The following is a 23,261-nucleotide window of genomic DNA, read 5'->3' as shown; positions in this document are numbered from 1 at the left end:
GAGGCTATTTTGTAAATGACTTCGCTGAAGTCAAGGATTGGTAGGATAGTCAGTTTTACAAGGAGATGTTTGGAAGCATGAGTGAAAGATGCTTTTTTGCGAAATAGGAAGCGGATTCTAGATTTAATTTTGGATTGGAGATGCTTAATGTGAGTCTGGAAGGAGAGTTTACAGTCTAACCAGACTATGTGGACAACTACAAATACCAATTCAGGACCGTCCAGAGTAGTGATGCTGGGCAGGTGCGGGCAGCGATCGGTTGAAGAGCATGCATTTAGTTTTACTTGCATTTAAGAGCAGTTGGAGGCCACGGAAGGAGAGGTTAGTTAAGTGTCCAAAGATGGGCCAGAAGTATACAGAATAAGTGTCTAATATCGGCTGAAAGCTTAAATTCTTGTTAATATAACTGCACTGTCCAATTTACAGTGGCTATTAATGCAAAAAAATGTCATGCTATTGTTTGAGGAGAGCTCCTAATAATATAACACTTTTTTCACCACGATAGGTTTGAAAAATTCACCTTTGAAGGTGAAATGTGTACTTCATTCTTAAATCTTGCTCTGATTTATCATCCGAAGGGTCCCAGAGATAACATGAAGTGTCGTTTTGTTACATGAACTGCAATTTTATTTTTATTTTTAAATCACTGAAGCTGGAGACTCATATCTTCCTCACTAACTAGTGATTTTTTTAATTATGAGGGGGAAAGGGACCAAATTATTAGGGTGATTAAAAGCTTGGAAAATAAACCTTAAACCCTTAAACCCAGACTTGGACTACACACCCCCTCCACTGAATAGCAGGCTAGTAATTGCTTTGCAATGTTTGCAGTTAGCCACTGATTCCTTCCAAACCACTCATTGTTGAATTTGAAATTTCCAACTTCTTGTGTAATGTTTATGTCCAATTACCGATGAGCAACGATACATTTTATGTATAATTTCTCTTCATATGACAAGTATTGAAAGGATTTGCCAGTAGATTGTTGACTTGGTTCATGATTTTGACTGCTAGCTAGGACCTTGAAATGTTGACATGATCAGTCCAATCAAAGCTACGGGAGATATGTGATTTGACGACATTTTATCTGTGGACAAAGACCTTGAGCCTTCTTGGATGGGCACCCAAGGGGCTTGAATTTTCAAGCTCTACCTGTAGATTTTGCAGTGACTTAGTGTCCCCATGAGACACCTGCATTTTGGAGCTGCCTTAAGAAAGCAAAAAAGAGACTATGCGGCTTTATTAACTCAATGATTGTTTGCAAACTGACATTAATGCCAAAATAACATGCAAAAAAAATATATACATGTGTTATTTGTATATTTTTTAGCTCTGCCCTGAATGACGGGTCGCCACTGCCTCTTTAAATGATCCACAGTTAAGACAGTGGCGCTCCTTCAGAATGCGTGTGCATGTTTGATTGATTCACCAGGGCACTGTTCGCTCTTTCTGTCTTGGAGTCTATCTCATTGGCTCTATATTTAGCTAGGCTAATATCTATATTTAAGTCATTCCACGATATGCTCCACAATGCTCGTTGGCCCGAGGCGACATTCAGCAGGCCTCTCATGGGAAGACTCTGATTAGAAGACCTAAATGACTGTGGGACAGAGAAGAGACATGAGGGACTGAAGTGTGTCATGCTGTGATCTGACAAAAGTGGCATGATTGAAGATGGTGTCAGACACAATGAAAATAATAGCCCGTATTGGAAGTAGCCCAGAAAGTCCAATTTAATAGAAGAACATACTTTTAAAAGTAGACAGGACACTTTTCCCCCCTAATTTCAATAAACGTACTAATGCATGTATGCAGTTTATTGCGTCGTTTTAGAACCCTGTCCAGTATTTTCAGTCAGTTGGTTTCTGCCCCTGTAATTTCAGCCTGAGTGGAGGTGCCTCCTGCACTGCCTGGCCAGACATAGAATCACAATGACTAGAATGGACTAGTTCTCTAAAATCCACCATCTACCGAATGAAAATAGAATTTGCCATTTTGTGCATGTGTAGTAGAACTTTGAGAAAGGCACAATAAAAAAGATTGTGGTTGGCATCAATTAATCGAACATAAAAAAATAAATAATAATAATACCTGGCCTTCCTGTACCTAGTGTGGCTCCGGGTGTAGGCCAATCCACTGCTGCTTTGGGAATGTCTGTTCTACTAATTCTAATTCTACAATGGCCCGAGCCATAGTAACCCCTGTTTCTGCCAAAGCATGTGCTACCACAATGCTAGCAACACACACTATACTACTAATGAAGGACTAAATACACTCACAGGAGTGTGCACTTCATGTACACACACACACACTTCCTGTGCATGTATAAACAGAGGATGTAAATGGGGAGTTTAAGCAGCAGAATGAGGAGTGGAACAGTACTGTAGCATACTGATGCTGTAGGGCCTTCAGTAGCAGAATGAGGACAGTACTGTAGCATACTGATGCTGTAGGGCCTTCAGTAGCAGAATGAGGACAGTACTGTAGCATACTGATGCTGTAGGGCCTTCAGTAGCAGAATGAGGAGTAGAACAGTACTATAGCACACTGATGCTGTAGGGCCTTCAGTAGCTGAATGAGGACAGTACTGTAGCACACTGACGCTGTAGGGCCTTCAGTAGCAGAATGAGGAGTAGAACAGTACTATAGCATACTGATGCTGTAGGGTCTTCAGTAGCAGAATGAAGAGTTGAACAGTACTATAGCATACTGATGCTGTAGGGCCTTCAGTAGCAGAATGAGGAGTAGAACAGTACTATAGCATACTGATGCTGTAGGGTCTTCAGTAGCAGAATGAGGAGTTGAACAGTACTATAGCATACTGATGCTGTAGGGCTTTCAGTAGCAGAATGAGGAGTAGAACAGTACTATAGCATACTGATGCTGTAGGGCCTTCAGTAGCAGAATGAGGACAGTACTGTAGCATACTGATGCTGTAGGGCCTTCAGTAGCAGAATGAGGACAGTACTGTAGCATACTGATGCTGTAGGGCCTTCAGAGATTCAAACCAGCAACCTTTCGATTACTGACCCAACGCTCATAGCCACTAGGCTACCTGCCGCCCCTATAGTGATGAACTGTAATGTAGCATACTGACTCTGTAAGGCCTTCAGTAACAGAATGAGAAGTGGAACAGTGAACTGTACTGTATCATACTGACTCTGAGCGGATGGTCGGGGGGGCGGATACTTTTTCTTGCCACTGTATCTGATCGCTTTGGAATTACCTGGATTTCTGCATAAATTGGTCATAAAATGTGATCTGATCTTCATCTAGGTCACAACAATAGACACAGTCTTCTTAAACTAATAACTCAAACAATTATACCTTATCATGTCTTTATTGAACACACCGTGTAAACATTCACAGTGTAGGGTGGAAGAAGTATGTGAACCCTCTACTTTAAAAACTGGTTGACCCTCCTTTGGCAGCAATAACCTCAACCACATGTTTTCTGTAGTTGCGGATCAGACCTGCACAACGGTCAGGAGGAATTTTGGACCATTCCTCTTTACAAAACCATTCTTTATAGTTGGGATGATGTTTTGATGTTTGTGTGCTGTGCCTTTTTTCTCCACAAACAGTGTTGTGTGTTCCTTCCTTCCAAACAAATCAACCGTAGTTTCATCTGTCCACAGAATATTTTGCCAGAAGCGCTGTGGAACATCCAGGTGCACTTTTGCGAACTTCCGATGTGCAGCAATCTTTTTTTTGGACAGCAGTGGCGTCTTTCGTGGTGTTCTCCCATATAAACACCATTCTTGTTTTATGTATCGTAGATTCGTCAACAGATGTTGGCATGTTCCAGAGATTTCTGTAAGTCTTTAGCTGACCCTCTGGGTTTCTTCTTAACCCCCATTGAGCATTCTGCTCTGTGCTCTAGCAGTCATCTTTGCTGAACTTTCTCCATTTACATCAAAGCTTTTAGAGATATTGTTGTAACCCTTTCCAGATTTATGCAAGTCAACAATTCTTAATCTTGGGTCTTCTGAGATCTCATTTGTTCGAGGCATGGTTCACTTCGGGCAATGCTTCTTGTGAATAGCAAACTCACATTTTGTGAGTTTTTTTTTTTTTTTTATAGGGCAGGGCAGCTCTAACCAACATCTCCAATCTCATCTCATTGACTGGACTCCAGGTTAGCTGACTCCTGACTACAATGAGCTTTTGGAGAAGTCATTAACCTAGGAGTTCACATACTTTTACCAACCTACACTGTGAATGTTTAAATTATGTATTCAATATAGACAAGAACAATACAATAATTTGTGTTATTAGTTTAAGCACACTGTTTGTCTATTGTTGTGACTTAGATGACGATCAGATCAAATGTTATGACTAATTTATACAGAAATCCAGGTAATTCCAAAGGGTTCACATACTTTTTCTTTCCACTATGTTTGACTAAAATAATCATTTCAAACCTTGCTTACCTTTGTGTACAACCACGTGTCTCTCTGTTATGCATGGGAATCCTTACAATAGACTTATTGAATTAAAATCTCTTGGAGCTGATTTCCTGGTGTTCTTACAGTCTTTTTAGTATCTGTACATAAAGTCTATAGCAACACTATTCAGGCCCTGGGGGCCTCTCTGCAGTACTGCTGCCTTTCTCCTCTCCCTCTCTCCCTCCCTAAATTGTGGACCTTGAGGCCAGGATTTCAATATTGCTGGCCTACTGTAGGCCTATCTATAGCCTGTGCTGAAGTACTGTGTTTGACTTGCAGGTGCTGGTCAGAGCCACGAGGGGGCAATGTCTGACAACAGTGGTGCTGCCAACAGCAGTAGCTGGACTGTCCTCACAGCTAAGGTACGCTCTCTTTACACTTTAGTGTGTGTGTGTGTGTGTGTGCACTGCAGAGTTTACAAAAGTTTGAGTTTTGAACATTTTGTTTTTCAAATGGGATTAATGTGTCACCATATGGGTCAATTAAATAATGTGTGTGTCTCAGGAGACTGTTGCTGAGACACTGAGGCCTGTAGCGGAGGGAACAGAACACCATGAAAATACACCCAGTCATACTGCTGCAGATAAACCTACAGGTACGCCCAGTCATACTGCTGCAGAGAAACCTACAGGTACACCCAGTCATACTGCTGCAGAGAAACCTACAGGTACACCCAGTCATACTGCTGCGGAGAAACTTACAGGTACACCCAGTCATACTGCTGCAGATAAACCTACAGGTACACCCAGTCATACTGCTGCAGATAAACCTACAGGTACACCCAGTCATACTGCTGCAGATAAACCTACAGGTACACCCAGTCATACTGCTGCAGATAAACCTACAGGTACACCCAGTCATACTGCTGCGGAGAAACCTACAGGTACACCCAGTCATACTGCTGCAGAGAAACCTACAGGTACACCCAGTCATACTGCTGCGGAGAAACTTACAGGTACACCCAGTCATACTGCTGCAGATAAACCTACAGGTACACCCAGTCATACTGCTGCAGATAAACCTACAGGTACACCCAGTCATACTGCTGCAGATAAACCTACAGGTACACCCAGTCATACTGCTGCAGAGAAACCTACAGGTACACCCAGTCATACTGCTGCGGAGAAACCTACAGGTACACCCAGTCATACTGCTGCAGATAAACCTACAGGTACACCCAGTCATACTGCTGCAGATAAACCTACAGGTACACCCAGTCATACTGCTGCAGAGAAACCTACAGGTACACCCAGTCATACTGCTTCAGAGAAACCTACAGGTACACCCAGTCATACTGCTGCAGATAAACCTACAGGTACACCCAGTCATACTGCTGCAGATAAACCTACAGGTACACCCAGTCATACAGCTGCAGAGAAACCTACAGGTACACCCAGTCATACTGCTGCAGAGAAACCTACAGGTACACCCAGTCATACTGCTGCAGATAAACCTACAGGTACACCCAGTCATACAGCTGCAGAGAAACCTACAGGTACACCCAGTCATACTGCTGCAGAGAAACCTACAGGTACACCCAGTCATACTGCTGCAGAGAAACCTACAGGTACACCCAGTCATACTGCTGCAGAGAAACCTACAGGTACGCCCAGTCATACTGCTGCAGATAAACCTACAGGTACACCTAGTCATACTGCTGCAGATAAACCTACAGGTACGCCCAGTCATACTGCTGCAGAGAAACCTACAGGTACACCCAGTCATACTGCTGCAGATAAACCTACAGGTACACCCAGTCATACTGCTGCAGAGAAACCTACAGGTACACCCAGTCATACTGCTGCAGAGAAACCTACAGGTACGCCCAGTCATACTGCTGCAGAGAAACCTACAGGTACGCCCAGTCATACTGCTGCAGATAAACCTACAGGTACGCCCAGTCATACTGCTGCAGAGAAACCTACAGGTACACCCAGTCATACTGCTGCAGAGAAACCTACAGGTACGCCCAGTCATACTGCTGCAGAGAAACCTACAGGTACGCCCAGTCATACTGCTGCAGAGAAACCTACAGGTACGCCCAGTCATACTGCTGCAGAGAAACCTACAGGTACGCCCAGTCATACTGCTGCAGAGAAACCTACAGGTACGCCCAGTCATACTGCTGCAGAGAAACCTACAGGTACGCCCAGTCATACTGCTGCAGAGAAACCTACAGGTACACCCAGTCATACTGCTGCAGAGAAACCTACAGGTACACCCAGTCATACTGCTGCAGAGAAACCTACAGGTACGCCCAGTCATACTGCTGCAGAGAAACCTACAGGTACACCCAGTCATACTGCTGCAGAGAAACCTACAGGTACACCCAGTCATACTGCTGCAGAGAAACCTACAGGTACACCCAGTCATACTGCTGCAGATAAACCTACAGGTACACCCAGTCATACTGCTGCAGAGAAACCTACAGGTACACCCAGTCATACTGCTGCAGAGAAACCTACAGGTACACCCAGTCATACTGCTGCAGAGAAACCTACAGGTACACCCAGTCATACTGCTGCAGAGAAACCTACAGGTACACCCAGTCATACTGCTGCAGAGAAACCTACAGGTACACCCAGTCATACTGCTGCAGAGAAACCTACAGGTACACCCAGTCATACTGCTGCAGAGAAACCTACAGGTACGCCCAGTCATACTGCTGCAGAGAAACCTACAGGTACGCCCAGTCATACTGCTGCAGAGAAACCTACAGGTACACCCAGTCATACAGTGAGCACCAGAAGTATTGGACGTGTTTTGGCCCTGTACTCCATCACTTTGGATTTGATATGAGGTTAAAGGGCAGACTGTCAAGCTTTGATTTGAGGGTATTTTCATACATATTGGGTGAACTGTGTAGAATTAACAGCACTTGTTGTACATAGTACCCCTAGTATAGGGAACAAATTCACTTCTCAAATCAAAATGTATTTGTCACGTACACATGGTTAGCAGATGTTAATGCGAGTGTAGAACATGCTTGTGTTTCTAGTTCCAACCATGCAGTAATATGTAACAAGTAATCTAAGCTAACAATTTCGCAACAACTACCTTATACACACAAGTGTAAAGGAATGAATAAGAATATGTACATAAAAATATATGAATGAGCGATGGCCGAGCGGCATAGGCAAGATGCAGTAGATGGTATAGAGTACAATACATACATATGAGATGAGTAATGTAGGGTATGTAAACATGATATAAAGTGGCATTGTTTAAAGTGGATAGTGATACATTTATTACATCAATTTTTCCATTATTAAAGTGGCTGGAGTTGAGTCAGTGTGTTGGCAGCAGCCACTCAATGTTAGTGGTGACTGTTTAACAGTCTGATGGCCTTGAGATAGAAGCTGTTTTTCAGTCTCTCGGTCCCATCTTTGATGCACCTGTACTGACCTCGCCTTCTGGATGATAGCGGGGTGAACAGGCAGTGGCTCGGGTGGTTGTTGTCCTTGATGATCTTTATGGCCTTCCTGTGACATCGGGTGGTGTAGGTGTCCTGGAGGGCAGGTAGTTTGCCCCCAGTGATGCGTTGTGCAGGCCTCACCACCCTCTGGAGAGCCTTACGGTTGTGGGCGGAGCAGTTGCCGTACCAGGCGGCGATACAGCCCGACAGGATGCTCTCAATTGTGCATCTGTAAAAGTTTGTGTGTTTTTGGTGACAAGCCGAATTTCTTCACCCTCCTGAGGTTGAAGAGGCGCTGTTGCGCCTTATTAACCACACTGTCTGTGTGGGTGGACCAGTTTGTCCGTGATGTGTACGCTGAGGAACTTAACTTCCCACCTTCTCCACTACTGTCCCGTCGATGTGGATTTCCTGAAGTCCACAATCATCTCCTTAGTTTTGTTGACGTTGAGTGTGAGGTTATTTTCCTGACACCACACTCCGAGGGCCCTCACCTCCTCCCTATTGTTGTCGTTGTTGGTAATCAAGCCTACCACTGTAGTGTCATCTGCAAACTTGATGATTGAGTTGGAGGCATGCATGGCCACGCAGTCATGAGTGAACAGGGAGTACAGGAGAGGGATGTGAACGCACCCTTGTGGGGTTCCAGTGTTGAGGATCATTGGGGTGGAGATGTTGTTACCTACCCTCACCACCTGGGGGTGGCCCGTCAGGAAGTCCAGGACCCAGTTGCACAGGGTGGGGTCGAGACCCAGGGTCTCGAGCTTAATGACGAGTTTGGAGGGTTCTGTGGTGTTAAATGCTGAGCTGTAGTCGATGAACAGCATTCTTACATAGGTATTCCTCTTTCCCAGATGGGTTAGGGCAGTGTGATTGCGATTGCGTCGTCTGTGGACCTATTTGGGCGGTAAGCAAATTGGAGTGGGTCTAGGGTGTCAGGTAGGGTGGAGGTGGTGTGGTCCTTGACTAGTCTCTCAAAGCACTTCATGATGACAGAAGTAGTAGTAGTCGTTTAGCTCAGTTACCTTAGCTTTCTTGGGAACAGGAACAATGGTGGCCCTCTTGAAGCATGTGGGAACAGCAGACTGGGATAAGGATTGATTGAATATGTCCGTAAACACACCAGCCAGCTGGTCTGCGCATGCTCTGAGGACGCGGCTGGGGATGCCGTCTGGGCCTGCAGCCTTGCAAGGGTTAACACGTTTAAATGTTTTACTCATGTTGGCTGCAGTAAAGGAGAGCCCACCGGTTTTGGTAGCGGGCCGTGTCAGTGGCATTGTATTGTCCTCAAAGTGAGCAAAGAAGTTGTTTAGTATTACATAAAGCGTGTGACTCTACGAATTTGTTGGATGCATTTGCTGTTTGTTTTGGTTGTGTTTCAGATACTTTTTTGCCCAGTAGAAATGAATGGTAAATGAATGGTAAATGAATGGTAAATGAATGAATTGTATCGTTTTAAGTCAGGTTTATTGTAAATATGTATATATGTTTTTAAAAACTTCTACATTGATGTGAAAGCTGCCAAGATTACGGATAGTCCTGAATGAATTGTGAATAATGATGAGTGAGAAAGTTAGACGCTCAAATACCCCCCTCTCCTGTTATTGTAATGGTGAGAGATTATCATGTCTTGGGGGTATGATATAAAATGCTAACCTCTCCTGTTATTGTAATGGTGAGAGATTATCATGTCTTGGGGGTATGATATAAAATGCTAACCTCTCCTGTTATTGTAATGGTAAGAGGTTAGCATGTCTTGGGGGTATGATATAAAATGCTAACCTCTCCTGTTATTGTAATGGTGAGAGATTAGCATGTCTTGTGGGTATGATATAAAATGCTAACCTCTCCTGTTATTGTAATGGTGAGAGATTATCATGTCTTGGGGGTATGATATAAAATGCTAACCTCTCCTGTTATTGTAATGGTGAGAGATTAGCATCTCTTGAGGGTATGATATAAAATGCTAACCTCTCCTGTTATTGTAATGGTGAGAGATTAGCATGTCTTGTGGGTATGATATAAAATGCTAACCTCTCCTGTTATTGTAATGGTAAGAGGTTAGCATGTCTTGGGGGTATGATATAAAATGCTAACCTCTCCTGTTATTGTAATGGTGAGAGATTAGCATGTCTTGGGGGTATGATATAAAATGCTAACCTCTCCTGTTATTGTAATGGTAAGAGGTTAGCATGTCTTGGGGGTATGATATAAAATGCTAACCTCTCCTGTTATTGTAATGGTGAGAGATTAGCATGTCTTGGGGGTATGATATAAAATGCTAACCTCTCCTGTTATTGTAATGGTAAGAGGTTAGCATGTCTTGGGGGTATGATATAAAATGCTAACCTCTCCTGTTATTGTAATGGTGAGAGATTAGCATGTCTTGGGGGTATGATATTTGTGCGTCTAACTTTCCGACTCATCCTTATTCACGATTAATTCAGGACTATCCATAATCATGGTAGCATCCACATTAATGTAGAAGTGTTTAGAAGTGTTTATTGATAATACAAGTGAATACACAATGAAACTACATTATTTACCATTCATTTCCATTGGGCACAACATAATATGAAACACAACCAGAACAAACTGCAAATGCATCCAACAAGTTTGTAGAGTAACAAGCTTACTGCAATCATTGTGTGCTAGGAATATGGTACCAAATACTAAACTTTACACTAATTTAACACACATAATAAAGTTGAGTCTGTACTTTAACCTCGGAGTCACCGTATCATTTCAAATCCAAAGTGCTGGAGTACAGAGACAAAACAACAACAAAAAATTCACTGTCCCAATACTTTCGGAGCTCACTGTATTGCCACATGAGAACCTACAGGTACACAACACATATTGCAACAGTGGTGATTTTAGCATGTACATCTTGGTGGGGCAACACTCAGAAAATGTTTGATTTATGCCAATAAAGCCACTAAACAACACTACACAATACATTCATTGCACTATAATGTTGACAAACGGTGCCCACAAACTGTTAGGGCCTACATAAAGCATTATTTTCAGCACCATGGAGTGAATCCTTACCACTGCTACACCTGGCTATCAGCTGGGTCTTGTCTGGCAGCAACACAGTTCATTCAGCCTCATTTACTGCCTTTAAAAAAAACATAGCTGATATGGCTGACTTGTTTAAACAAATGTGGTTTCTACTGACAATTTAAGATGTACAGACTTGTGCAATAAGGGAACGATGAGTGGATAAGAATCCATCTGTAATTTTGATTAAGACATTAATGAGCTAAAATGGACGTAGTCAATATTACTTTGTTCAGAACTTTTGAAATATACCAAAAGTTTTGAAAGACACAAATATTAATTTTCACAACGTTTGCTGCTTCAGTGTCTTTAGATATTTTTGTCAGATGTTACAATGGAATAGTGAAGTCTAATTACAAGCATTTCATAAGTGCTTTTATTGACAATTACATGAAGTTGATCCATAGAGTCAATATTTGCAGTGTTGACCCTTCTTTTTCAGGACCTCTGCAATCCACCCTGTCATGCTGTCAATTAACTTCTGGGCCACATCCTGACTGATGGCAGCCCATTCTTACATAATCAATGTTTGGAGGTTGTCAGAATTTGTGGGTTTTTGTTTGTCCACCCGCCTCTTGAGGATTGACCACAAGTTCTCAATGGGATTAAGGTCTGGGGAGTTTCCTGGCCATGGACCCAAAATATCGATGTTTTGTTCCCCGATCCACTTAGTTATGACTTTTGCCTTATGGCAAGGTGATCCATCATGCTGGAAAAGGCATTGTTCGTCACCAAACTGTTCCTGGATGGTTGGGAGAAGTTGCTCTCGGAGGATGTGTTTGTACCATTCTTTATTCATGGCTGTGTTCTTAGGCAAAATTGTGAGTGAGCCCACTCCCTTGGCTGAGAAGCAACCCCACATATGAATGGTCTCAGGATGCTTTACTGTTGGCATGACACATGACTGATGGTAGCGCTCACCTTGTCTTCTCCGGACAAGCTTTTTTCCGGATGCCCCAAACAATCAGAAAGGGGATAGATCAGAAAAAATGAATTTACCCCAGTCCTCAGCAGTCCAATCCCTGTACCTTTTGTAGAATATCAGTCTGTCCCTGATGTTTTTCCTGGAGAGAAGTGGCTTCTTCGCTGCCCTTCTTGACACCAGGCCATCCTCCAAAAGTCTTCGCCTCACTGTGTGTGCAGATGCACTCACACCTGCCTGCTGCCATTCCTGAGCAAGCTCTGTACTGGTGGTGCCCCGATCCCGCAGCTGAATCAACTTTAGGAGACGGTCCTGGCGCTTGCTGGACTTTCTTGGGCGCTCTGAAGCCTTCTTCACAACAATTGAACCTCTCTCCTTGAAGTTCTTGATGATTCGATAAATGGTTGATTTAGGTGCAATCTTACTGGCAGCAATATATATATATATATATATATATATCATTGCCTGTGAAGCCCTTTTTGTGCAAAGCAATGATGACGGCACGTGTTTCCTTGCAGGTAACCATGATTGACAGAGGAAGAACAATGATTCCATGCACCACCCTCCTTTTGAAGCTTCCAGTATGTTATTCAAACTCAATCAGCCTGACAGAGTGATCTCCAGCCTTGTCCTCATCAACACTCACACCTGTGTCAACGAGAGAATCACTGACATGATGTCAGCTGGTCCTTTTGTGGCAGGGCTGAAATGCAGTGGAAATGTTTTTTGGTTATTCAGTTCATTTGCATGGCAAAGAGGGACTTTGCAATTAGTTTCAATTCATCTGATCACTCTTCATAACATTCTGGAGTATATGCAAATTGACATCATACAAACTGAGGCAGCAGACTTTGTGAAAATTAATATTTGTGTTATTCTCAAAACCTTCGGCCACGACTACATTGACAGAATTCAGAACATGGGCTGTTCTTACAGTATTCTCCTTGTACACCAAGTCAGAACCGTAGGATCAATAAAGTGAACATATAAGCAGACAATGAAAGCTCTTACAATATTCAGTGACTACATTTCTCTAAAACAGGCTATAGGCTACAAGTCAGAACAGTAGGCTAAATTATGAGGGGGAAAGTTACCAAATCTATTAGGGTGAGGCACAGGAGCTACTAATAGCTTACTGTATCTCACTGGCATATTACATAATTTATGCAGCAGCATACAAGACATGTTTGGACTCACCTTGTTGTGCTCACTTGAACAGGAAGCTGGTGCAGCGGTCCATCTTGTGGGCATATTTTGTCATCAAAGCCTGGCATTCGCTGGCTTTATGGTGCTTTCAAGACAACTGGGAACTCTGGAGGGGGACGGGGGAAGGGACGGGACGGGACGGGACAAGGTCAAATTATGATCTTCAGGACGGAGCTCTAGAAAGAGGCTTGAGTTCCCGAATTAGAATTCAGAGTTGGATGACCATTCAAAAGATATTTTCACAGTCGGATCTTTTTTATTTCTTCCAGAGTTCCCATTTGTCTTGAACTCACTCAAGTCTGAGATTTCCCAGTTCCGAAATCTGCCGTGTTCAAAACAACGGAACTGGGAAATCTGACTTGAGTGAGTTTATCCTTTGAAGCTTGGAAAAGAGACCCTTAAACCCAGACTTGGACCACACACCCTTTCCACTGAATAGCAGGCTAGTGCAATAGCAGGCTAGTGCAATGCTTGCAGTTAGCCACTGATTCCTTCCAAACCACTCATTGTTGAATTTGCGATTTTCAACTTGTTGTGTAATGTTTGGCCGATGAGCAATGATACATTTTGTATAATTTCTCTTCGTATGACAATTATTGAAAATGATTTGCCAGTACATTGTCGACTTGACTCATGGTGACTGTTTGCTAGCTAAGATTTTGAAAGTATCATGTTGACATGATCAGTCCAATCAAAGCTACGGTAGACAGGGCATTCGTCAAGTATTCAGACCCATTGACTTTTTCCACATTTTGTTACTTATTTAAAAAAATGTTATTTTTTTTAAATGTTATTTTTTTTTTATTGAACCTTTATTTAACTAGGCAAATCAGTTAAGAACAAATTCTTATTTACAATGACGGCCTACCCCGGCCAAACCCGGACAACGCAGGGCCAATTGTGCGCCGCCCTACGGGCTCCCCCAATCTACACACAATACCCCATCATGACAAAGCAAAACGTTTTTTTTTTTTTTTTTTTTAGCAAATGTATGTATTACATTTACATAAGTATTCAGATCCTTTACTCAGTACTTTGTTGAAGCACATTTGGCAGCGATTACAGCCTCAAGTCTTCTTGGGTATCACGCTAATTTGGGGAGTTTCTCCCATTCTTCTCTGCAGATCCTCTCAAGCTCTGTCAGGTTGGATGTGGAGTGTCGCTGCTCAACTATCTTCAGGTCTCTCCAGAGATGTTTCAAGTCCGGGCTCTGGCTGGGCCACTCAAGGACATTCAGAGACTTGTCCTGAAGCCACTCCTGCGTTGTCCGGGCTGTGTGCTTAGGGTCGTTGTCCTGTTGGAAGATGAGCAGGTCTACAGCAGGTTGTCATCAAGGTTCTCTCTATACTTTGCCCCGTTCATCTTTCCCTCGAGCCTGACTAGTTTCCCAGTCCCTGCCGCTGAAAAACATCACCACAGCATGATGCTGCCACCACCATGCTTCACCGTAGGGATGGTGCAAGGTTTCCTCCAGACGTGACACTTGGTATTCAGGCCAAATAGTTCAATCTTGGTTTCATCAGACCAGAGAATCTTGTTTCTCATGGTCGGAGTCCTTCAGGTGCCTTTTGGCAAACTCCAAGCGGGCTGTCATATGCCTTTAACTGAGCAGTGGCTTCCGTCTGGCCAATCTACTCTAAAGGCCTGATTGGTGGAGTGCTGCAGAGATGGTTGTCCTTCTGGAAGGATCTCCCATCTCCACAGAGGAACTATGGAGCGCTGGCAACGTGACCATAGGGTTCTTGGTCAACTCCCTGACCAGGCCTTTCTCCCCTATTGCTCAGTTTGGCCGGGCGGCCAGTTCTAGGAATAGTCTTGGCGTTTCCAAACTTCTTCCATTTAAGAATGATGGAGGCCACTGTGTTCTTGTGGACCTTCATTGCTGCAGAATCTCCCTGTAGATTTTGCGTTGACGTAGTGTCCCCATGAGTGACAGAACACTGACCCATTCACGACCCAACTAGAGAACATTTCCAACCCCTTCGCTCTGTATTTTCCGCTGGCTGCCCCACCACCACAGAAAGCGCTGAGCCTGGCAAAAACACCTGCATTTTGGAGCTGCGTTACTCAGGAAATCTAAAAAGAGACCATGTTTGTATGCAGTGTTATTAACTCATTGTTTGCAAACTGATATGTGAAATGTATTAATGCCAAATAACACACAAAACAGGTGGGGTCTGCCCTGCCGTGAATGACGGGTAGCAACTGCAATAGTATAACCTACAGGCACTAATACTGTTATACTACTTAACCTCTAACATGTCTGTCTGTCTATCAGAGAATAGGCCTGGGGAGGATGCAGTGTCTGCTGAAGAGTCTCACTCTGTGAAGCTACAGCAGGTTAGAGATCCATCTCTATTGACACCCCACCTAGGATCATATCTAGCTAGAGGAAACACTGACTGGTCTTGGACACTAACAGTTGTTTCACATCCATCCCCAGGAGACCCAGGAAACACAACCAGAGAGAGACAAGGATTACACCCCTGTTGTAGAGAGTCCCACCCATGACCTTCCTTTTGACCCTGCCCCTGACTCCACCCCTGCCCTTGACTCCACCTCTGCTAGTGTTGCTCCTCCGAGCTCTCTGTTAGAAGTCCCCGCCCCCACAGGGCTTGACCCAAATACACACAGCCAATCCAGAAGCCTCCCTGGGAACTCAGCCCCTCCCATCTCTGACCCTGATTCGTTCTCTGACTCCTACACCCACATTAGCTCCTCCCCCGATCTTGAAGAGCCCCCTGCCTTGCTGCTCAACACTGAGCCACCGGAAGAGGTGGGGCTTGTACAGGAAGCGGAGGGGTATATACAGGATGTGCATCATCATTATGAAGAGGGGCTTGGGCAGGAAGAGGAGGAGTCTGATCTGTCTGACATCAGGGCCAAGACAGGTGAGACACAAGGCATCTGTCTGGAGCACCGTAACAACATTAGCTTCACTGTCACTTCTCCTTAAAATGTAGTTTGTGTGAACTGTCCCTTTAAAGCTAATGTTCAGTGGCTATAACTCCTCTCTTTCTCCCTGGGCCAGACTCCCATCTGGAAACGGAGGTGGTGGGGGAGGAGGAGGAAGGGGTGTCAGGGGTGAGGAGGAGGAGGGGGTCTCTCCTGGCGGCTCTGGAGCAGATCGGAAGGGAGGAGGAAGAAGAGGAGGAGGATGAGTTCCGGATTCCGCAGCAGAGGGAGCAAGAGGAGACTGGTTTCTCTCTCAACAAGTGCATCCTAGGAGCTGTCATACTGCTGGGCCTCGGAACCATCATCTTCTCAGGTGTGTGTGTCTGCAGTTTCTGTTACTATGGTAACATACAATATTGTTACCTTTAAGTGACCTGTGTACAACCTACACACACCTGTATGTCACCTGTGCCTGTCTCTTCTCTTTGACGGTAACACGATGTGCTTCACATAATGATGAATGATTAGACTAAAGGGATTTGTCCCCCACATCACAGCTAGTCAGTAGTGTGTTGGTTGAAGTCGTGGACGCAGATAAAGGTGTATCTGAGACTGTATTATGTCTACAGGTATCTTCCTGGACCTGGATGGTGGTAGGTTGTGTGTGTGTGTGTGTGTGTGTGTGTGTGTACCAGATGAAAAGAGGAGTGTTATGCGATTAACACTCACATGCTTGGTTGACAGTGCTCTCCATGCTTTCCCAAGATGCACTGCTCTCTCTAGATCTACACTGTATATAATATTACTATTCAATGAATGTTAGAAATTGATATTCGCTTAATGATTTGTTTTTTTCCCCCCGTGTAACTGAAGGGTTACTTAGCCAATTACAAATGACAAGTGCACGTTGATAATGATAACGTGTGTGTGTGTGCTGAGGGGGCTTTGTGCAGGTGAATGTTGCCTGCCCATCCTCATTACACCATTTGAGTGTGTTTTGATGCATCATGTTGTTTCTCAATGCTTTGATGAGGAAGCTCCTGACATGCACTGATGCACTGTGTTGCATTCCATCCTTGTGTTTTGTTGTCATGGTGATAGTGCATCCTAGTGTTTGAGTGATGTGTATTGTCCCCAATGTATTATTTGATATGTCTGTGGTTGTCTCCATTGTCTTTATGATGCATTATACTTGTTATAACTGTGATATAATGCATTGTAACATTCTGTGTCAGTGTTGTGATGCGTTATAACAGCTGTTGTCCTTCCAGAGGGGGACTATGATGCCAGGGAGCTGAGAGAAACAGAGGTGGTGGGAAAACAGGTCAGCCTCTTTCTCTCTATCTTATCCCCTCTAACTTCAACATTCAAATGGTAGTGTGTGTGTGTGTGTGTAATGTTTGTGTGTGTGTAATGTTTGTGTGTGTGTAATGTTTGTGTGTGTGTAATGTTTGTCTGTGTGTGTGTTATCAAAGGAATGGCTGAATCCTGAGGTTCCTCTTCCACCACCTGTAGAAGTTGACAGTACAGACCAACTGAATAAACTTGCTAAAGAAGACCCACGGATAGCTGTACTGCAAGCCCAACTCCTGGTAGGCCCCTCGCTGTCTCTCTCTCTCTCTCTTCCTCTCCCCCTCTCTCTCTTTCTGACTTAATGTTCAACTGTGTGTGTGTGCTGCCTATATTCTCAAAGGATCCTCTTTTTTTATTTTTTAAAATCAGGCACAGAAAGAGGAGCTAAAAGTAGCCCAGAAGGAGGCGGAGGATGGAGGGAAGGAGAGAAAGAAGAGGGAGGAGGTGGAGAGGGAGCACGGTAGGCTGAAGAAAGAGATGATGTCACTCCCTGTCCTTCAGAAGGAGAACGAGAGGATGAAGAGAGAGCTGGAGTCTGTTCCTGTCTTACAGAAGGATCTAGAGACACTCAGAGCCACAGTGACTGAACTAAAACACAGCACAGGTACTTAGGAGTAGACCTGGCTTCAAATACTATTTAAAATCATTTACAATACTGTACTTCAGCTGGGCTTGATTGAGAATGCCTGGCACAATAAAATTGTCTTAACTGCAAACGAGCCCCGCCCACCTGGTACACCAGGCATGCTAAAGCAATCCCTAAAAGTAATTGGAAGATTTCCAGTACTATTTGAACCCACAGGTCTGTGTAGGAGAGAGGGAGGGGAGTATGGAATGTGTAGGAGAGAGGGAGGGGAGTAGGGAATGTGTAGGAGAGAGGGAGGGGAGTAGGGAATGTGTAGGAGAGAGGGAGGGGAGTAGGGAATGTGTAGGAGAGAGGGAGGGGAGTAGGGAATGTGTAGGAGAGAGGGAGGGGAGTAGGGAATGTGTAGGAGAGAGGGAGGGGAGTAGGGAATGTGTAGGAGGGGAGTAGGGAATGTGTAGGAGAGAGGGAGGGGAGTAGGGAATGTGTAGGAGAGAGGGAGGGGAGTAGGGAATGTGTAGGAGAGAGGGAGGGGAGTAGGGAATGTGTAGGAGAGAGGGAGGGGACAAGGGGAAAGCACTAGCTAGTGACACTAATAGCCACAGTGACTGAACTAGCACACACACACACACACACACACACACATACATGTTCATGCACACAAACACAAAAATGTCTAATTCTCTTCAATTCTTTCCTTAGCCAAAGAAGCAGCATCACCTCCAGTCTCTGCCTCTGTCCCGCCCCCCTCTGGCCAATCTGGGGATGACAGCCAGAACACAGCCGGAACAATAGAGAGGAAGGTCAAGAAACCAGGGAAGGGAGAGAAAACAGAGTTGAAGGAAGAGAAGACGGATTGGAATAAGGGAGGGAAGACGGATTGGAATAAGGGAGGGAAGACGGATTGGAATAAGGGAGGGAAGACGGATTGGAATAAGGGAGGGAAGACGGATTGGAATAAGGGAGGGAAGACGGATTGGAATAAGGGAGGGAAGACGGATTGGAATAAGGCAGGGAAGACAGATTGGAATAAGGGAGGGAAGACGGATTGGAATAAGGCAGGGAAGACGGATTGGAATAAGGCAGGGAAGACGGATTGGAATAAGGGAGGGAAGACGGATTGGAATAAGGGAGGGAAGACGGATTATAAGGTTGAAAAAGAGTGGAGAAGTGGAAAATATGACCAGGAGAAAGAAGGAAAAGAGGAGAAAGAGTGGAAGAAGAAAGAAGACAAGAAGGGAGAATGGAAGAAAGATAAATCTAGCAGAGGGGATGAGGGCAAACCATGGAAGGACAGAGGAAACAAGATGGAATGGAAGGAGAAGAGTGAGAAAAAAGACTGGAAGGTGGAGAAAGATTGGAAAAAGGAAAAACCTGAAAGATGGAGTGATAGCAAGGAGTGGAATGGAGAGAAGAATGGAAAAGAGGAGAAAAATCAAAGGAAAGGGGGTTGGAATGAGGGCAGGGATGAGTGGAAGGGAGAGAAGAATGGAAAAGAGGAGAAAAATCTAAGGAAAGGGGGTTGGAATGAGGGCAGGGATGAGTGGAAGGGAGAGAAGAATGGAAAAGAGGAGAAAAATCAAAGGAAAGGGGGTTGGAATGAGGGCAGGGATGAGTGGAAGGGAGAGAAGAATGGAAAAGAGGACAACATTCTAAGAAAAGGAGGTTATAATAAGGGCAGGGATGAGTGGAAGGGAGAGAAGGAGTGGAAGAAAGACAAGGATGACTATAAGGACCTTGGCAAAGGATGGAAGGAGAGAGGAGAGAAAAAGGAGTGGAAGGGAGAGAAAGATTGGACAAAGAAAGACAGAAAGAAAGACGTCAGTAAAGAGTGGAAGAGTAAGGACAACAGGAGAGAAAATGAGTGGTCGGATGCAAATAGAAAGATGGAAGGATTGAAGGAGGAGAGAAATGGTGGGAACTGGAAAAAGGACAGGGGGAATGACAAGTACGAGAAGGACCACCACCACCACCACTACTCTAAGGAAGGGCAGAAAGAGAAAGAGAGGAGAAGGAGAGAAAAGGGCCCTCCCCAAACCCACCGCAGACCCCCCCTTGAGCAACCTGACTACTGGAGTTACCAGAGAGAACGACTGCAGCACAAACCCAACCCTCAAACCCACTGCAGTTCAGTGGAGGCCTGCGCTCAGGCAGAGGGGCTGCTCCCTGTCACCATGCCAGAGTTTGAGGCCCTGCTCCTGGGTTACCTGGTCAAGGCAGAGAGGGTGGGGGTGGAGGCCTCCAAGAGGGAGGAGCTCAGTAAGCTAACCAAGGAGTTCTTCCGTGACGGAGTGTTCGTTCACGACCAGATGAGCTTCAAGGACTTTGTGGAGGATGTGGAGGACATCTTAGAGGATATGGTGGAGGATGAGGAGGTAGAGGAGGAGGTGGATGACTTTGAGGAAGAGGCAATGAACAGGTTTTCAGTTCCAGGGGGAGGAGAGAGGGAGAAGTGGAAGAAGGATAGTGGGAGAGGACGGGTGTGATGGAGTGAGAAAGGGAGTCAACGCATGTCAGGAGGAGCGGAAAGATAAAGGTGGAGGAAAATGGATGGATGTGCTGCAAGGTAGAATTTAGGAGGAGCAACACACACATACATATATATACACTACCACGGTTCAGAAGTTTGAGGTCATTTAGAAATGTCCTTGTTTTTGAAAGAAAAGCACTTTTTTTTGTCCATTTTAAAATCAAATTGATCAGAAATACAGTGTAGACATTGTTAATGTTGTAAATTACTATTGTAGCTGAAAACGTCTGATTTTTAATGGAATATCTACATAGGCATACAGAGGCCAGTTATCAGCAACCATCACTCCTGTGTTCCAATGGCACGTTGTGTTAGCTAATCCAAGTTTATTGTTTTAAAAGGCTAATTGATCATTAGAAAACATTAGTGTCTAGTTTGAGAAACAATTGCCTCACAAGTTCTCAACTGGCAGCTTCATTAATTGTAATTAGCCTTTTAAAATTGAATTTTAAAATTGAATTAGCTAACACAGGAGTGATGGAACACAGGAGGGATGGAACACAGGAGTGATGGAACACAGGAGTGATGGAACACAGGAGTGATGGTTGCTGATAATGGGCCTCTGTACGCTTCCATCTAGAGTAGTCATTTACAACATTAACAATGTCTACACTGTATTTATAATCAATTTGATATTTTAATGGACAAAACATTAGCTTTTCTTTCAAAAACAAGGACATTTCTAAGTGACCCCAAACTTTTGAACGGTATTATATATATATACACACACACACACACAGTCTTGTATATCTAACCTTGTATAACTAACCCATTCAAAATTCTGTACCCTAACATTAATTCTTAAACCTAGCTCCTAACCCTGAACTTAATTCTAACCATAACACTAATTCTAACCTTAACCCTAAACCCCCTAGAAATAGCATTTGACCTTGGGGACTAACAAAATGTTCCATGTTGGTCAAATTTGTTTGTTTACTATTCTTGTGGGGACTTCTGGTCCCCACAAATATAGTGAAACACGTCCACACACACACACACACACACACACACACTATCTACTAATGTCTTTAAGCTTATGCTATTTTCCATTTCAACAGTTTAAAAGTCTAAAATGAATAATGTATTACACACAAACACACACACCTCAGGCATTCATTTCAGAGGGATCTGTGAAGTTGTTGATGGGAATAGAGAGAGAGACAAGCAGGCCAGTGGCACTGAGGAAACAGAGGTCCATCCAGCAGTCTTAACATAGCTAGTCGGAGGGGACTAGAATGTGTCTCTCAATGGCCAATCCCAAATCAACCCCTCGCCTAACCTCTTACTGTCCCCAAGCACATAGGAAACCAAACCACCCAGGATCGCTAGCCTAAAACAGTGGTGTAACACTGTTTCATAAATAGGAGTGTGTTTCCGCTGTAGATTACACTATGCATTGTGCACTGCCAAGTTAACCCTTTCACTGGCGGCATGTAGCGTTGGTAGCTTTCATTCATGTCAATCATTTCTGTTAACTTATTTATTAATAACTTTATTTTTGTTTGTGAGATGTGGTCATTAAAGGATAGATTTACAAAGTGACTGAAGTACTGAGGAGTGAGTGTAACGTGATGGTGATGCAGGTCTTTATTTTCATGTCAATGTTCAACAGGTTGTAAATAGTGCACTAAAACACCACACACTTACAAAACATTTGAATGATATATTCTATTTAAAATAAAATAGAGGATTTTATAAATGTCAGAAGGCACAGTAACTTGCTTTGGAGACACTGTAATATGATGACACTAATATGAAAACACTAAAACGTCTTTACTTTTGGATAAAGAAGGAATGTATTGAAAACACTAAAACGTCTTTACTTTTGGATAAAGAAGGAATGTATTGACAACACTAAAACGTCTTTACTTTTGGATAAAGAGGGAATGTATTGAAAACACTAAAACGTCTTTACTTTTGGATAAAGAGGGAATGTATTGAAAACACTAAAACGTCTTTACTTTTGGATAAAGAGGGAATGTATTGAAAACACTAAAACGTCTTTACTTTTGGATAAAGAGGGAATGTATTGAAAACACTAAAACGTCTTTACTTTTGGATAAAGAGGGAATGTATTGAAACACTAAAACGTCTTTACTTTTGGTTATGTTGCAACAGTTATTATGAAGCAAAATGCTCATGGCACTTAAGATAAGGATTGTCTTCAGGAAAGAAAACAGTTGGATGTTGTGGTTCAACTTTACTTTACAGTCCTGTATTTACCAGGTATTTACTTAAATAGTAGAATGATCATTACATCACAATATCCACCTAATAACAACTTTTGTATTATAATTTTTTTAATATTCATTGTAATAGTTTCTAATTCTGTTGAATTCTTTGAGATAAGTGCCAAAAGGTATGTCTGTTACCATAGTTTCATAGTAAAGACCAGGTAGATACCAGATGAAGCAGGGCTGTAAAATAAAGTCTGACTGATGCCCTATGTTTACATGATGGTAACTGTGTAAATCTGATGATTGACAAGCCCATATCCACTCATTAAAACATTGATTGAATGGACATTCAAGTTGAACCACGTGGGCTTAGAGGCATCGTTGAAAACTCCACTTTGTGTGATTTAAATGTGCAAATGTAACATTTGATAAAAGCAACCTAATAAATGAAGCTTTGACCTTCTGAAGAACAGTTGTCATGTTGTTGTGTCCAAAATGTCAGCTTTATGCCGACTGATAAGTGGTGAGAGGTGAGAATGAAAAGTATTGCTGTTCTGTCCGTTACAGGTCTGGTAATTAACCTTCAGCACTTCACAGCCACAGAGAACCTCTATCTGACTATTTTAAACCTACACAACAACTTTTGCAGTAAAGACATTGTTTTCACTT

The 23,261-nt window shown here is 43.5% G+C and overlaps 1 protein-coding gene across 4 annotated transcripts in view; it reads left to right on the top strand.

The window, feature by feature from the left end:
- The window catches only part of LOC110536154 (uncharacterized), a 28,586-nt gene extending 5,527 nt beyond the window's left edge, over nucleotides 1–23,059 (top strand). The window contains exons 2-11 of one of the 4 annotated variants that reach the window (XM_090190235.1): nucleotides 4,728–4,810; nucleotides 4,953–5,043; nucleotides 15,333–15,394; nucleotides 15,498–15,945; nucleotides 16,086–16,322; nucleotides 16,579–16,602; nucleotides 17,221–17,273; nucleotides 17,425–17,541; nucleotides 17,672–17,906; nucleotides 18,588–23,059. In XM_090190235.1, the coding sequence (XP_090046361.1) occupies nucleotides 4,728–4,810; nucleotides 4,953–5,043; nucleotides 15,333–15,394; nucleotides 15,498–15,945; nucleotides 16,086–16,322; nucleotides 16,579–16,602; nucleotides 17,221–17,273; nucleotides 17,425–17,541; nucleotides 17,672–17,906; nucleotides 18,588–20,371 (3,134 nt within the window). In that variant the 3' untranslated portion in view covers nucleotides 20,372–23,059. Of the gene's footprint in view, nucleotides 1–4,727; nucleotides 4,811–4,952; nucleotides 5,044–15,332; nucleotides 15,395–15,497; nucleotides 15,946–16,085; nucleotides 16,323–16,578; nucleotides 16,603–17,205; nucleotides 17,274–17,424; nucleotides 17,542–17,671; nucleotides 17,907–18,587 lie in introns of all 4 variants that reach the window. The other 3 variants (XM_090190229.1, XM_090190238.1, XM_090190244.1) reach the window with 3 other exon arrangements.
- Nucleotides 23,060–23,261: the final 202 nt, after the last annotated feature.

Source organism: Oncorhynchus mykiss, chromosome 2 (genome assembly GCF_057628025.1).
Source record: "Oncorhynchus mykiss isolate SJ-2025 chromosome 2, ASM5762802v1, whole genome shotgun sequence".
NCBI lineage: Eukaryota > Metazoa > Chordata > Actinopteri > Salmoniformes > Salmonidae > Oncorhynchus > Oncorhynchus mykiss.
Note: the sequence above shows the minus strand (reverse complement) of the source record. Positions and strands in the feature narration are given on the sequence as shown.